This window comes from Haliotis rufescens, unplaced genomic scaffold (assembly GCF_023055435.1).
Source record: "Haliotis rufescens isolate VD_foot unplaced genomic scaffold, xgHalRufe1.0.p SCAF_5, whole genome shotgun sequence".
Classification (NCBI taxonomy): Eukaryota; Metazoa; Mollusca; class Gastropoda; order Lepetellida; family Haliotidae; genus Haliotis; species Haliotis rufescens.
Window position 1 is genome coordinate 18535717 of NW_025964223.1, and position 15822 is coordinate 18551538.

Here is a 15822-nt window from a genome sequence, read left to right on the forward strand (position 1 = left end):
GACAGCTTATATTGTTACCTTTGTCAACTGTCAACTATCAACTGTCTTCTTACATTTTAATGAACTATACATACTGGATGATATATAAGCATATGGCTTTCAAAATATAGGGAACCAGGTCCCATTAGATCCCGCCTGGGACCGGTCGGGATTCTAAGACTATTGTGTCAGGAATGTCGTATTCTTAAGGTTTTGATGAAAGTGTCCTCTGTATAACTATGACAGGTTATACATGTACTCAAACTGGCAGCAAGGGCTCTATACTGGCATATTCCCCTACTTCAGAGGTAACGACGACCTCTGACTATTTACTGTCATCGTCCCGAGGCAAGAGCGTCCACTAGCCTTTTTACCAAAGTCTTGTTTCCACCCTTGCCACATCAAGCCCACTTTCCTGTGCTAAATAATAAATATGATTGGACTATCGCACATATCGATAGTCCAATCAGAGAACGTTGCACAAAACATCCACATCTGGTACACCTTTGTATGAAAGTGATATACCGCTGCCTGTCTTTGTTGAAACGTCTTTTTCATCTTTTAAACCTCCAATGATTGCCTATGTTTTCTATGTCAGGGAACGTATTCGTTATCTGCTCTACTAGGTCGTCGCCTGTGGTAGTCGCCATCTTTGTGAAGCTATACGAGATAAGAACAGCGAGCTGATTGGATGTCGCGGTTTCATTACAAGGGGCACAACTCGTGATCTACGCGAGGTGGCGCCAGAATCGAGCCAGGAAAAGTGTCCATAGAAACTAAGCTTTGATACAGGCTAGTGGACAACACTTTCCTCGGGAAGTTGATTTACGATGGGAACTGAACATGAACTCGTCAGGGCAGTTTGTTCTTTATGACATACTAGTTTATAACATGCTTGATGGAGATCTAGGGTGTAGCAACTCGGTGTGTCGTTATCAGGATCCGCTGTTCAGGGGTTCGACTCCTGAAGTCGGTCAATTTTGATCCTAGGTTAGCACGATAACAGAGCTCAATGGTTTCAGCAAAGTGGTAAATACTTTCATGTTTTGTTCCTTTGGCCTTTGTTACAAGGTGATTCCCAAAGTGAAACCCAGAATTCGGCACTTACAGAACCAGACTGAGTAAATGGTCACACAGGATCAATGCATAATCAACAAAATATTCAAATACACAGATTAAGGTTTACAATCAAAAGGAGTGAGTTGGGTTTAACGCCGCTTTTAACATTTTTCCAGTCATATCACGGCGTGTCAGCTTAAGGGGGGAAAGCCCGAAGTGATGCAAGTCACAGACGTTTACCACTTCGGTGAAACCAACGAGCTCGGGTATGGCACTGACAAACTTAGAAACATAATCGGGGCGAACCTGACGTGTCTGCACAGCGAATCGCGCCACCAAAGACGACTGGGCCACCCGTGCCCCTCAATCATAAAGAGGTAAGACAATGGGTCAATTAAGTGGCAACAACAATACATATCTGGCCTTTTGTCGAATGTCCAGAATAGTTTTCGAAGCGGGCAGGGATTCGGTGTTCACAACTAGGTATCCAATCCGCACTTGGCAAATAGATTAGATGCAAGTTAGGTCGAAAAGGATCCAATTTACTTCTTTTCGCTCTTACATAGGTAATGTCAGCGTTCTAGATAGAAATTGTCCCAAGCAGAAATTTCTCGAATGATCAATCCTGATATGGTCATGTAAACAACAAGGGGCAGATAACTCAAAATGGACTACAAACCCCTAGTGGAAAGCACCAAGCGCTGACCAAAGCCACAATATTTGATAAGTTTTGCTTGTAGTTCAGTATTTGGTGGCCATTGACAGTTACGTGGGAACCGGGGGGGGGGGGGGGGGGGGGGGGGCATCTTTTTAAGTGGGATTGATTTGCCATCCTCCTATTTTTTTAAGAATGATGACATTATTTCCTTCGAAGCAAAGATATCCAAGAAGAATATAAACGTATTTAAACCCAGTGACAAAAATTTAATTGTTTATTGCTTTGAGGTTTGATAACAAATTGCATTTAAGGGTTGACTGTGGGGTTTTTTTCGGTTCATTGAGGTATGAATCGAAAATTCGATGTGCAAACTGTATAAATCCGCGTAGCGGATTCTCACAAAAGATTGCACATCGATTATTCGATTCATACCTCACTGAACCGAATAAAATACACAGCCAATGCTTATAATTAAATTCGACAACAAAAACATGTTTTATCTACAATAGTTAAACCAAAAACAGGTGTATATATCAAAGCAGACAAAAATGACGACATTGATAAACATTCCAGGTGTAGGAATATATAGTGTGGCGTGACGTGAATCAGGGGATTGTTTAATTTATGCACATAACTTGACACACCTACAAAGTCAGTAGCCAATCAACGGAGAGTAGGATCAAATCAATGCCAAGAGGACCTGTCAGTCAAGGAAAGAGGCGACAAGAAGTGCAACAGTCAGATTGTAACAAACCGGAACAAATATATGTCCGGGGGAAGGCGGCTGTTTCAAATGACATCAGTTACCGCCAGATTCAAACAGAAGTTCCCTGAGAACGGGAAGACACAGTTGGAAAAATGCTACAGGTTAGAAATGAAACAGGAAGACATGAAAGTTCTGGAACCGAGGCGAGCGGGGGAAAAACAGGCGAGCGAGCCTGCACGTTTGCTGTTTTCATTCCTTCTCTGCCTTTGGTCTCAAAGGACAATGAATATGCATGAATTTCGCTAAGTATCCTGTGCATGACGATACTCTTTAGCAAAAAAGGAATTCCCACAACTGTAATTTGGGGATATCCCGACATGACATTCCGCAGTAACAAAAGTAGTCCGCCTCGGTGGGCGTGGCTTAATTTTTTACATTCATTGGGAAATGAATGCAATAACACGTGATCAGTTCAGCTAATCAGAATGCAGGAATATCAATGAACAAACCGAAAATATTTAATTTCAAAATAAACACGGAATTTCAATAATGATACTCCATGCCATAGTTAAGCATGGCCAACAGCTGCATGCAGTATAGACAATGTGGGCCGTTATCTGACTGAACCATACGGAATTTGTCTCAAACTATTCAGATTAAGATTCATAAAGAAATTTCAAGTTGAAAATGAATTGATTTTATGTAATGTAAATACAAATTGTGGTGCCAGGATCAATTTTATTCAGATTAGTAAAATTTGATCATAAATCTTTGACTGAAATTGCATATATTACGGCAGCAAAAAATGTTGTTTTGGGGTTCTTTACATTTTGTTACATGTAGATCATTCTCACCAATTACATGAAAAGCATCTGACGTGATGACCAGAACTTAAAATTCATCAATATTGCTGGTCTTGGCAGCTAGTCATGGCAGCTGCACATTTAGCTACATTGTAGTATTCTGATAGTTAAAATTGAATATTTTTGAAAGTTAACACTCTTTGCTTTTTATTTTCGTAAATGAGCTGTTTTTACAAATATGACTGTTATATTTAATGGGTCATTATTTCTTTCTGGGAAACCCAGAAGTATAACCCCCTAGTTAAGAACGATTTTCAAATCTGATTTCTCAAGAAGCCAACTTTCCAAGTATGCCAAAACCTGACGATTCTTTCCCAATTCCCAAAACACATGTTTTATAGTTTCCAATTCTAATTTACAAAAGTCACATGTTTCATTGTTGACAGCCCATTTTTGACAAGTTGTTAGTAGTTAGGATGGTGTGTAAAATGTTGCATTGAAACCATTGTATTAAGTGTGGATCATGTTACATATGTTTTCAATTTATCGTTAGGGCTATCTGTCTACAGTTCGTACTCCCATTTTCTAATATGATGATTTTTACGGCAGTGATTTTCCATTAATGTTGAATAAAAAATAACGTCATCCCTCATCTTCTTTTAGTAGTTGGGTGGAAGAGAGGGGAGTTTCAATCTTCAAACACAGATTGGAATTATGTTCATACAGAACCTATTATTCCTAAGAATTCAAGTCAATTGGTATCCACATCATAAATCTCTTCGAATTCCGGAAAGATCAGAAAATGGCCATTCTTATCTATTAAATCGTAATAAACCGGAACCCATTCATGTTCCATCTTTCACAAAATATACGTTCCTTATCAATTCTGATTCAGTTGTTGTGGCGAATCATTTGATCGAGAATGTCTTCATTGTTTATGGAAAGAATACCTTCAGTGAAGTCAGATCAAGCTAAAATACAATCACGATAAAAGGGTTTCTTATATTTGGGAGAATATTTGGTTTAAACTGATTACAATTTAGTTTCTTTATTTTAAATGAATTTAACTTTTGTATATTTTTTTCAAACATCGCACACCATTTTGATTTTTTTTCTTGTAATATTGTTGTATTATTGAAATCTTTTCAGCTTAAATTAATTCTTTGAATTTTTGGACTTTGAATCCTCCGTCATTTGTCCAACAAGTTATCTGTTTCATTTTTATCTTATCAGGCGTTTTTCTCCGAACAATCTTAAAACATGTATTTGGAAACTATCAATGATGTTATCTGGTGGATTAGGTATGGGTGAAAAAAGAGATGGTTAAAATGGATTTTAATATTATATTCTTCCCAGTGGTGTCAAGTTTCTGGCTACCTTATACCTATAATAGGGCGGTCGGGTAGCCAAGTGGTTAAAGCGTTCGCTCGTCACGCCGAAGACCCGGGTTCGATTCCCGACATGGGTACAATGTGTGAAGTCCATTTCTGGTGTCCCCCGCCGTGATATTGCTGGAATATTGCTATAAGTGGCGTGAAACTATACTCACTCACTCACTATACTTATAATATCTATATTATTTCTTATCAGTTTTGCTTATATTTAGACACAAAGTCAGAACAAGTATGATGATAGGGGTCGCCCTAACGTTTCAGCACAAAATGTACTTTTGCAATGAAATCATTTTATACAGCTAACTAGCCTACCAATGTATGCCTTTCGTTTTAATCCCTTGTCCCAAACATAGTGAAAACAAATTACTATAACACCCTTTATAAAAGGATTTTGGAAGTCTCCAAAAACTGTTGGGATGCGCTTTTTACTATTACTTGTTCAGAGTTTTTAAAAAACTATGACCTGTCTACATATTTACCAGATAAATCAACTGTAGAGGTTGACAAAGTTTGAAAAGCATGATGCGCCGCTTCATCTGACCCCAGATGATTGGTAACTAAAGTTAAAAATGACAACTTGAATCAAACAACTAAATGAGGTCATTTTGTGATGTAGTAACGTTATATAACGTCAGATCTCGGTGGGAGACAAATAAGCCCCACCCACATTCTTCAGGCCGTTTCTACACCTATGAGTTGCTTACACTTACAGCAGTACACTGCCACATAACAGTTCCGCTCCTACATTAGGCTGTGTTGATATAACTAATATGCTTCAATAAACGCAACCCATTCACTCATTATTTATTGTAAACATAATTTTTAATAATATTCCAGCTACACGATGACTTTATGTAAATAGTCTAGACAACCCAGTGGTTGACAGCATGAGCATCGATCCACGCAACTGGCATCCGATGACATGTAAATCAACCAAGTCACCTAGTCTGACGACCTGGTCCATCTGGTCGCATCTTACTTCAAGCATCGGTTGCTGGGGGGGGGGGGGGGGGGGGGGGGGGGATATAATCTTACCCGGAATCCCGAGTTTTTTTGTATTATTGTTATTAGTAGTAGTAGTATTATCATCATCATCATCATCATCACCATCATCATCTTCTTCTTCTTCGTCGTCGTCGTCGTCGTCGTTGTTGTTGTTGTTGTTGTTGTTGTTGTTGTTGTTGTTGTTGAATAAACATTTTGTTATAAATGAAATTATTTTCTTGAGGATATAGCAAATAACACGCTATTTCAGTGAACTGTGAGTATGTATGACCTTCATCTATAATGTACGCCAACTATATGCATGTAACAGAAACATTATCATGACGAATGTAGTACATCTCCTATCTGAGATATATTTTGACAAATGAGGTCACCGAAAAAATATAGTCACACACTATTTCTGACGGTTGCTACGGCGACCATTTTTGTCAAAGGGGAACCTTATGTTCTGTGTGGGTGAAATACAGGAGAAACTCTCCAGAAGCATTCGAAACTAATGTCTTCGCGCAGCCTAGAAACCCAACTCTGCGCAGCGAGTTGAAGCGTCAGATACCACGAGATGAAGATAATATTCTCAGTAAATGGACAACGTTGATTATTTACTTAGAAATAATCATTTTTCACGCTTTGGTTCTCTCTAAAGTGGCTCTTTTCTGGGACTATATTCCGGGACTTCTTTGAGGGGCATTAAGAAGTTGGAGTGCTAAGTAAGGATAAGATATATGGATGAACAACTTCTCTTATACAATTAGGAACGACGTTTCGGTGTAGGTTCTAACACCGGTATGAAGCTAGCGATGTACTTACTTACTTACTTTGGAGATTTAACGTGCGCATTTAATGTGTTTCCGAAAGGGGCGAAGTTGTCTGTGCAACCCAAGAGGGGGGTTTAGGGGTTGCTTATATAGAATTTGGGAATTTTGAGATTTGGAATAGATGCCGAAGGGGTTGGGGAGGAGAACTAAGCTAGCGATGTACAGAGTATGGTTGACAAGTATGTATATAGTTAGAAGGCAGTGTTTATACAGCAGGGTTGATTAAGATGTAATACACTGGAGTGGCGAAGCCTGTTATGTACACAAAAGGGTAAACATATTGACCAGTGAAGCCAGTTATATAAACAAAAGGATTATGACTGATTGGGGTCTTTAATGAGTTGACGGTACGCCGGGGTATGTAATAGTCTTGGTCACGGTTGATTGACGGTTGGAGTCTTTTGATGTTGTTGGCTTCTTGTACTTTTCTGATTTTGAAGTCTTTGAGGCTGGTGGTGAGGGCTTTGACTTTGTCCCATTGGATGCTGTGGTTAGGGTTGTCTCGGATATGGTGAGGTGAAATGGGGTTTAACGTCGCGTCCAAGATTATTGCACTTATATATCGACGTGCATGTACGTGTGTCTGTTTGTGTGGCTGCTTGTACTAGTCCGGACTGATGCCGATTTATAGTGCTAGCTCACTGAGATACCATGCCGCAGTTTAACATGAATACCCCACTCAGACACAGTATACTGACTCCGAGCCGACCAGTCCTTGTTTTAGCCCCTTAATGCCGAGGGCCAGACAGGATAACAACATGTACCATCTTTGAACGTCTTTTGGTATGATGCGGTCGGGGATCGAACCCCGGACCTTCCGCTCTCCGGGCGGACGCTCTACCACTAGACCAAGGAGGCGGTCGTCTCGGATAAGGTCACATAGAGCTGACTTAGAGTCATCTTTGGAGACTGAGCTTTGATGTTCTTTAATTCGGGTTTGGGGGGGCCTAAATGTTTCGCCGCTCCAGTGTACTACATCCTAAATCTACTCTACTGTACAAACACTGCCTCCTACCTGTATAAATATTTGTCAACAATACTCTGTATATCACTAGCTTCATAACGGTGTTAGAACCTACACCGAAACGTCACTCCCAATTGTAATAAAGAAGTTGTTCATCCATATATCTTATCCTTACTTATATTCTGGGATGTAGAAGTGTCGATCCAACTGGGGTTATTCCACTATGAACATAATACACTCGGGCACATTCGGCTTATTCCGCTATCAACATAATACACTCGGGGACATTCGGCTTAATCCGCTACCTGTATAAAACAGTCAAATTGTCCACTCAATTAAAGGGAGCCTACTCCAATATGCTTGTGACTCAATCGAGTAAATCAATAGAAGTGTCATAAAATGCTCCTCTGGCTCAACGTTCTCTGAATAACGTGTATTCTACCCGTTTTTTTAAGGGGATGGGGTGAGAGAGACATTTGGAGTGTTTTGGATTTTACGTCGATAATATTGAACTGGTTTGTTTGTTTGCCGCACTAAGTAATATTCCAGCTATGTGACGGCAGTCTGTAATTAATCGAGTCTGGTCCAGTCAATCGCCTATTACGACAAGGGTTGGGAAGACCAATTCCAACAGGGGTGATATGAATCGGTCTTCACCTAGTAACCATGTGGGGAATCGAACTCAGGACTCAAGCATGACAAACGAACGCTTTAACTACATGAGCATCGTTCTAGGCAATTGGGATACGATGACATGCATCAATCCTTGTAAATCCGGGGTAAAATATATCTTCAGCAACCCATGCTTGCTGTAAAAGGCGACTATGCTTATCGTAAGAGGTGACTAACGGGATCGGGTGGTCAGACTCGCTGACAAGATTAAAGCATGTCTTTGATCCCAATTGCGTGGATCGATGCTCATGATATCAATCACTGGATTGTCTGGTCCAGACTCGATTATTTACAGATCGCCGTCATATAGCTGGAATATTGTTGAGTGCAGCGTTAAACAACAAACCAATCAACCCAACCAACGATATGCATCAACCAAGTCAGCGAGCCTGATTACCCGACCCCGTTAATCGCCTTTTACGGCAAGCATGGGTTGCTGAAGACCTATTCTACAATGTCTGTTGTATAATAGATAGGAACGGTTCAATTGGAACTTTTCGTCTGGATTAACGAAGTTATACAGTATACAAATAACGTTTTGAAAGGGAAGAAGTCAGGAGACGGGATTCAAAGGTACATGCTCTCGGTGTTATATATTTTTTATCAACCACACGTGTGCATATATCCTTAACCCATAGTTCTTAAGAAAACAACATTCCGCATTTCTGACATTATTGTCAGAGAGGTCGAGTGACATTGCACAAACAACAACTTGGAAGTTGACAAGTTGTCCGGATGACAGTTACGCTTCAACTTTCAAATCCACGCATTGGTACTTGAGCGGTGTTAGCGGTGATACAGTCTCCCCCCGGCCCATCCCCCGCCCGGCCAATCCCCCAGAGTGAGCGGCGTCTCCTGACCCGGGGTGAATGGTTATCATGGCAACAGGGGCACACGGAGGTGGCTACATCCGGCCATAAAGGGGGCAATGTGAATGAGATATTTACATTATGAAACTGGCGATAAATCTCAACAGCGAGACTCTCCAAGTTTCCAATTACACCTCTATGAGTCACAGAAGGAAGAGAACGCCGTCAGGTGGAAGTCTCAGGTAGACCCTCTAATTACAGGTAGGTCCTGCTTCTTGGACAATATAACAACGTGACAAAGTTACACGCAGCACGTAGTATGCTACATTTGATATCAATATTCATAAGGAACAAGTTGCATCGTACTGAGACCCACTAACGATAACTAGTTACCATGCATCATATATACGATGGAGGGGGCCATGATTCTTACAAACATACTCCACCCATTGGCGGAATGGGGGGGGGGGGGGGGGGGGGGGGGGGTTAGTGTTCCAGGGACCCCATTCTCTATTCCCTATTTAAAAAAACAAATTTAGTATGGTGTATGCAGCAAGGAATTTTGATATTTTTGAACCCCCCCCCCCCCCCCCCCCCCCCACATGTTGTTGTCTTCTGTTAAGTTGCAAACCCTCTTTAATCTGGCACGTGTATTTCCTATCAAATTTAATATTTTTTAAAGTTTAAATAGAGGCTATTTGTACTGCTGATATTTCTCATGTTGTCATTAAGCAGCTTTAACTCAGTACACACATGCACGTGCTCGTTTACAGCTATGCGCAACACAAATAACGGTCCATATTTTCATATTAGCGAAGGCGTGCTACAGATACACGGCGTGATGTTTAATGAGGTCAGACGAATCACGGGGCATTTAATCTGGTGGCCGCAATCGACATGAATGGCGAGAATGCTAAATCACGATTTCCGGCTTATTGTGAGGCTTCCATTCATCAGACACCGCTAGCCCACTCCGGTATTTTCCGTACATCTCCGGTAATTGAAAGCTGTGCGCTATGAAAATTCACGACCATGACGCCATTACATGACCACACTGTATAAGTGCACTTATCAAGGACCGGCAATTTATTACAGGGTGGTCAGAGGTGTTTGATGCTATGATGTACTGAAATAACGGCCCTCTCCTAATGCTTGTCATATTTTTGGATGACCCTCCCCATGTCCTTGTACATCTTCTCATGACCATTCCTGAAAAGACAAAATGCAAATATACTTCATATTTTATAAATATCCATTTTACATGACCCTCGGCCCTACCAAATATGTGTATTATATTTTATAACCACAGAGATTCTCATTTTTTTGGTTGTCGTAATCATGGCGTCACTGATAAATGAGAAAAAAATCATCTAAATCTCAAATTCCCTACAGGTGTTGTTATCTAACATATTGATACAATTGCAGTGAATCAACATCGTAACCAAAGACCGCATGCAATCTGTGCAATGAATCAACATCGTAACCAAAGACCGCATGCAATCTGTGCATGGTCTCCTAGAACTGTTCTTTGTCTCCGGTTAGTGCTTATCACCCCCACGGAGGACCAGTATCATGGAGAGTGTGTATTGGTTTACATGACTATCAGTGGGTCAGGTCACCCTTCCAGCTGAGGCGGGGGCGGACACCCCCAAAGCCACATATCGCTGTCTTATCACCCATTCATAACCAGCAGAGCGGCACACGCGCTCCCTTCCACACATAACCACCGCAGGCTATTCGTGGACTTAACGCAATGTAAATTTCGACTTCCTCCATAGCTCGTATAATTATACCTAGTGTAATAGAAGAAGATCTTTCAGCAGCTGAATACAATTTTCCATGTCCGTGTTGACATCTGTAGGGGCAGTTCATTCGGGTAAATGTTTGCGTTTTTTACAATTCATGATCAGTTTTTTAATAGTTTCACAATGTGTTATCATGCCTCTGTGTGTTTCTGTTTTAAATGGTTTCATGGTTATGACAACGGACTGTTGAAAGTACTTGAAACTAAGTCGTGAGGTTTCATATAGCTTTAAATTGTGAGCATCGTGTCTATATTGTGTCTAAATTCCACCATAATTACATTTACATGTATGTGCTATTAAACCGCGAGATGGGGGATCAACTCGCTCAGCAGGCCTAGGGGTACCACTGTACACGAGCAGATTCATGAAGATCCAGGTAGAGAATAGGTCTTCATGGATCAGCAACCCATGCATGTCGTAAGAGGCGACTATGCTTGTTAGACTAACGGGATCCGGTGGTCAGGCTCGCTGACTTGGTTGACGCATGTCATCTATCCCAATGCGGTGGATCGATGCTCATGATGTCAAACACTTGATTGTCTGGTCCAGACTAGATTATTTACAGACCGCCGTCATAGAGCTGGAATATTGCTGAATGCGGCGTTAAACAAGAAACAAACAAACAAACAAACAAACAAACAAACACGACGACCCCACACAGTGACACATGACCTGAGTTGTTGATAGGCATTTGTTAGAAGTTGACGGATGACAAATATGACAAAATATTACGGATAACAACTTCTTTAGTATAATATAATAGCGACGTTTCGGTATAGTGAAATAGATGTACCGCTGGGTGTATAACTCATTCTTTATACTTTATACTTTATACTTTATACGTCATACCTTATACTCAGTCTTGCTTGACAACGGTGTAAGGATCTATACCGAAAGGTCGCTATTACGGTATTATAAGGAAGTTATTATCCATATATTTTGATCTTCACAAGTCATGAGTGAAATAGTCAGCCTAATAACCTTCACAATCAGTTGTAGATATAGGTGTCAATTATATGAACGAAGAACGTAAGTATCGAACACGTTATAAAATGATTGATAATGATTTATAAAAATGATTGATACATAGCTTGGTCAAAATCTGCATACGACAATTTCCATATATTCCGCATACAATACATTGACACACTCTTTCTAAATACATATAGCTGGAATATTGCTAGGTGCGGCATTAAACAACAAATGAAAATAAAAAATATAATTTTCTCAATACATGACCCACTTTATAAGGAACGTTTACTATCTCTTACTGCGTTAATTATATGTTATTACCTATGGCAATACCTGTAAGTACATGTTATACAGGATTGACATAATCTATTCACAACAGTATTTAAAAAAAACTGTAAAATACACACACAGGTAGCACATATTCAAATAACCTCATGTTCTTGCAGGTATTGCCAAAGGTAATAGCAAATTATTAACGTGTAAAAGATCGTAATCGCTCCTTACGTTGGTTTAATAACAGAGGTTTATAAGTCAGCCACAGACTGATCTGTGACTGACTGAAGTCCTTATCTATACCTATTCAAGTTTTAAAGATAATGTCATTTTCTGATTAACTTGGCAATAAAGTTACACTAATGTCGACATAATGTTTTAATTAGACTGAGGCATTTGAGATAACGGGTGAAGTTCAATACGAGGAAGACAAGGTGACCAGTTACTTGTACAACACGAATGTATGTGTACGTTGTACTGTCATTTCACAAGTTTATCAAGTATACGATGGGCATAACAGTAAATACAGATAAGGATGTTACTAACGTCTTAATATTGTTTGCATAGCATAAGCATCTTTAAGATATTGGAACGTGTTCGGTTAGTTTGTAATATTCTCTTATTTCACAAATCATGTAATTTCTCAATACACACGTTATAAATATTTGTAAACTGTTGTCTACTTCAATATGCCCATGTTTAAATGCTATACTCCACCATGTATATGCTATTTATTAAGTCAGTAAGCATATTTTGAAAGTGGAAATAAATATTAAAAAATATTGCTCCATAAGGAAGTTTTGTATCAAATTCAGTTTTTGTTTCACTCTGTCGATTTGACTGTTCTAGTTTCTAAACTATTGCATATATAATTTGCCATGCCCAGCTTCTAATAATATTTCCTTCTGTCTTTCTTTGTTGAGGTGAACAAACTGTTGAGTTTCTTCACCTGCATCAAGTGTAAATAAGTATGCTGACGTCGTCCGTATATTTTTTCTATAAACCACCGTGTCAGCTAGAGGAAAGAGAAACTTGACGCGGTGGAAGACGTTTAACCCTCTTATGAACCCAATGAACATAATTTATGTTGCTGACGAAACTAGGATTCGAACACTGGTCCCGTGGATCCTTGCAGCTAAGGGGCACAACTCTGTACAGTTTCTACACGAGTGATCGGGAGATGTAACGAAGTAACAACAACAATGGCATTAGTTCTGCAAATTGCAGAATGTGTGAGTGGTGGACGGTAGGGCAGGACATGCTTTACCCTTTTCGCGAACACCTGGGGCCATCGCTGATTTCCAGTGATCCACCCATGTACTTTTCGGGGGCACGGGTGGCCCAGTCGTCTCAGGCGCCGCGATTCGCTGTGCAAAGTTGCGTCCCAAAGGCACGCCAGAAACCTATGATTGTGATTGTACGTCATATGTACATTGTAGGTAGCTGTAGGGTTGATAACTTGCGCATAAAGCCTGCTGTTAATCACATTGGCGAGCGGATGTGACTTGTTGTTAGGAGTTATGCGTTATGAGTCAGGCAACAGACACTTACTTTTTCACGCATTTTGTGTGAGTGACAACGGTAGAGCAGAGGCCTGTTCGGGATATTACGCGAGCGCGCGCTGTTGAACACGGCTGACATGCTTACTCCTTTCGCGAACACTTTGTGTCATCACTGATTCATTCATGATAAACTTTACCACAATTTGAAATGGAATATGTTGGGTGGCCCAGTCGTCTAAGGCGGCGCGATTAGAGAAGCGTCCCTTGGGCACGCCAGAAACCTATGATTGTGGGTTCGAATCCAGGTTCGCCCCGATTATGTTTCTAGGTTTGTCAGCACCATACCCGTGCTCGTGGGTTTCACCGAAGTGGTAAACGTCTGAGACCTGCATCACTTCGGGCTTTCCCACATTAAGCTGACACGCCGCGATATAACTGGAATAATGTTAAAAGCGGCGTTAAACTCAACTCACTCATGTACTTTTCACCGCTATTTTGCATTTTACGCCCAATGGTATCTGTTTCGGCGGAAAATCGAGACTGTTTATTCTCTGGCGTTGACATTTTATATAAATTATTTATTCAATTGCTGTTTCAGACCCGGATTTGGTATGACAAGCTCTAGTGGACCGTGTGCACAAAGACACGACACTGTAAACTCCCTGACCGCTGGCAATGGAGGACAAGCTCATCCATGTCTACACAGAAACTGATCTTCTAAGGTACCTCGTCGCCAACAACTTTAAGAATGACAACTCGTGCAACCCTCAGAACATTGAAACCATTGAGGTGTCCGGAGTCAACATCAGGAACCACTCCTTCAAAATGAAATTTATCGGCATCAAATCCTTCAAACAGCTCGGTGTCCACGAAGCAGACGGGAGATGCCACGTGAGCATCATGGTGTTCTCTGAGAAGAAGCAAAAGGACCGCGGGATGAGGGTTCTGACTGTCACTAACGGTAAGAAGGACACCCTTCACGTGAACACCCTCAGGAACCTGTGCTTCTCGATTCCAGCCCTGGTCCGGAAGCACGTGATCCTTGGGGACCTTGCTGACAGGGATCGGTTGTACAAGATGGATGCCAGACCCCGAGGTCTCTGTGTAATTATCAATAACAAAACATTTGAGGACTCCAACGGGAATGATTATTTACCCTCAAGACTGGGGTCCGATATCGATGCCCAGAACCTCAAGAAACTGTTCCAGAGCTTCGCTATGGAGGTCAAGATATGTATGGATCTCAGTGACTGTGATATCATCAAGGAGACCAAGAAGATATCACTGAGAGATCATTCAGACTATGACATCTTCATCTGCTGCATTTTGTCCCATGGTAAGAATGGTTCCGTGCTTGGCGTAAACAATTCAGAGGTTCCGATCCTAGAAATCACATCCACCTTCAGAAACAGAGGGTGTCCCTCACTGGCCGGCAAGCCGAAGCTGTTCTTCATCCAGGCGTGTCAAGGCGAGAGGCCCCAGAGAGGGGTTGTACAGTCCGACGTCATCATGGACGAGGAGTTCACGAAGGTTCTGCCCGATGGGTCGGACTTCCTCATCGCGTGCTCCACGGAGCCTGGGTATGAATCGTTCCGTCACACGAGCACCGGTTCATACTTCGTCAACTCTCTGGTGAAGCAGCTACGTGCTTCGGCCGACAGAAGCCTGGTGGACATTCTCACTGACGTGTGTAGCGAGGTGTCGGACCACACTTTCGACAACAACAGGAAACAGGTGCCCTGGTTCACCTCGACGCTCAGGAAGACGCTGATCTTCAACCAGTGTAGTCATTATGTCAATGTCTAGCGAGGAGGGGCGGTCGGGTAGCCTAGTGGTTAAACTGTTCGCTCGTCAAACCGAAGACCCGGGATCGATTCCCGACATGGGTACAATGCGTGAAGCCCATTTCTGGTGTCCCCCGCCGTGATATTGCTGGAATATTGCTAAAAGCGGCGTAAAACCATACTCACTCACTCTAGCGAGGAACAACTGAATGTGTTGCTGAGTGAGAGAGTGAGTTGGTGGGTGAGTGGATGGTGAGAGTGAGTGAGTTGGGTTAACGTCGCTTTGACATTGCTTAATGAAAGAAACTGAACTTTGTTCGGGATATGCTTCATGTCAAAACGGATTCAGGTGTACATTCACCACCAACAGCTGTACATAATATTGTGTTGATATGAATTGGAATTCGTGATTGTCTTATAGTTCTTGTGTGAATTGGTTCAAAATGAATTCAAAAGATTTTGCAAGAGTTAAACAATTAAAATGAACTTGATAACGAGACTGCTCACGCCAGAGACAAATCGAACAAAGACAGTATATGTGCAAAAGGTGGTTTGTTTCTGACACTGTCGCAAATTGCTCAAGGAATACAAAGATATATATATTTCTACGAAATAAATAAAA

The 15822-nt window shown here is 41.3% G+C and overlaps 1 protein-coding gene across 2 annotated transcripts; it reads left to right on the top strand.

Annotated features, from left to right (window-relative positions):
• Positions 1-8789: 8789 nt before the first annotated feature.
• LOC124145235 (caspase-3-like) lies at positions 8790-15822 on the top strand. Of its 2 annotated transcripts, none has more exons than XM_046514964.2 (2): positions 8790-9125; positions 14015-15821. In XM_046514964.2, exon 2 carries the CDS (start codon positions 14092-14094, stop codon positions 15220-15222), a length of 1131 nt encoding a protein of 376 aa, XP_046370920.1. In that variant the 5' UTR covers positions 8790-9125; positions 14015-14091; the 3' UTR covers positions 15223-15821. The 2 variants fall into 2 exon arrangements, with proteins under 2 accessions (XP_046370920.1, XP_046370921.1); XM_046514965.2 differs by lacking the exon at positions 8790-9125 and adding an exon at positions 10599-10740 and having other exon boundaries at positions 14015-15822.

Coding starts and splice junctions, on each gene's coding strand:
- LOC124145235 (XM_046514964.2), top strand. CDS start 14,092: ATGGAGGACAAGCTCATCCATGTCTACACAGAAACTGATCTTCTAAGG.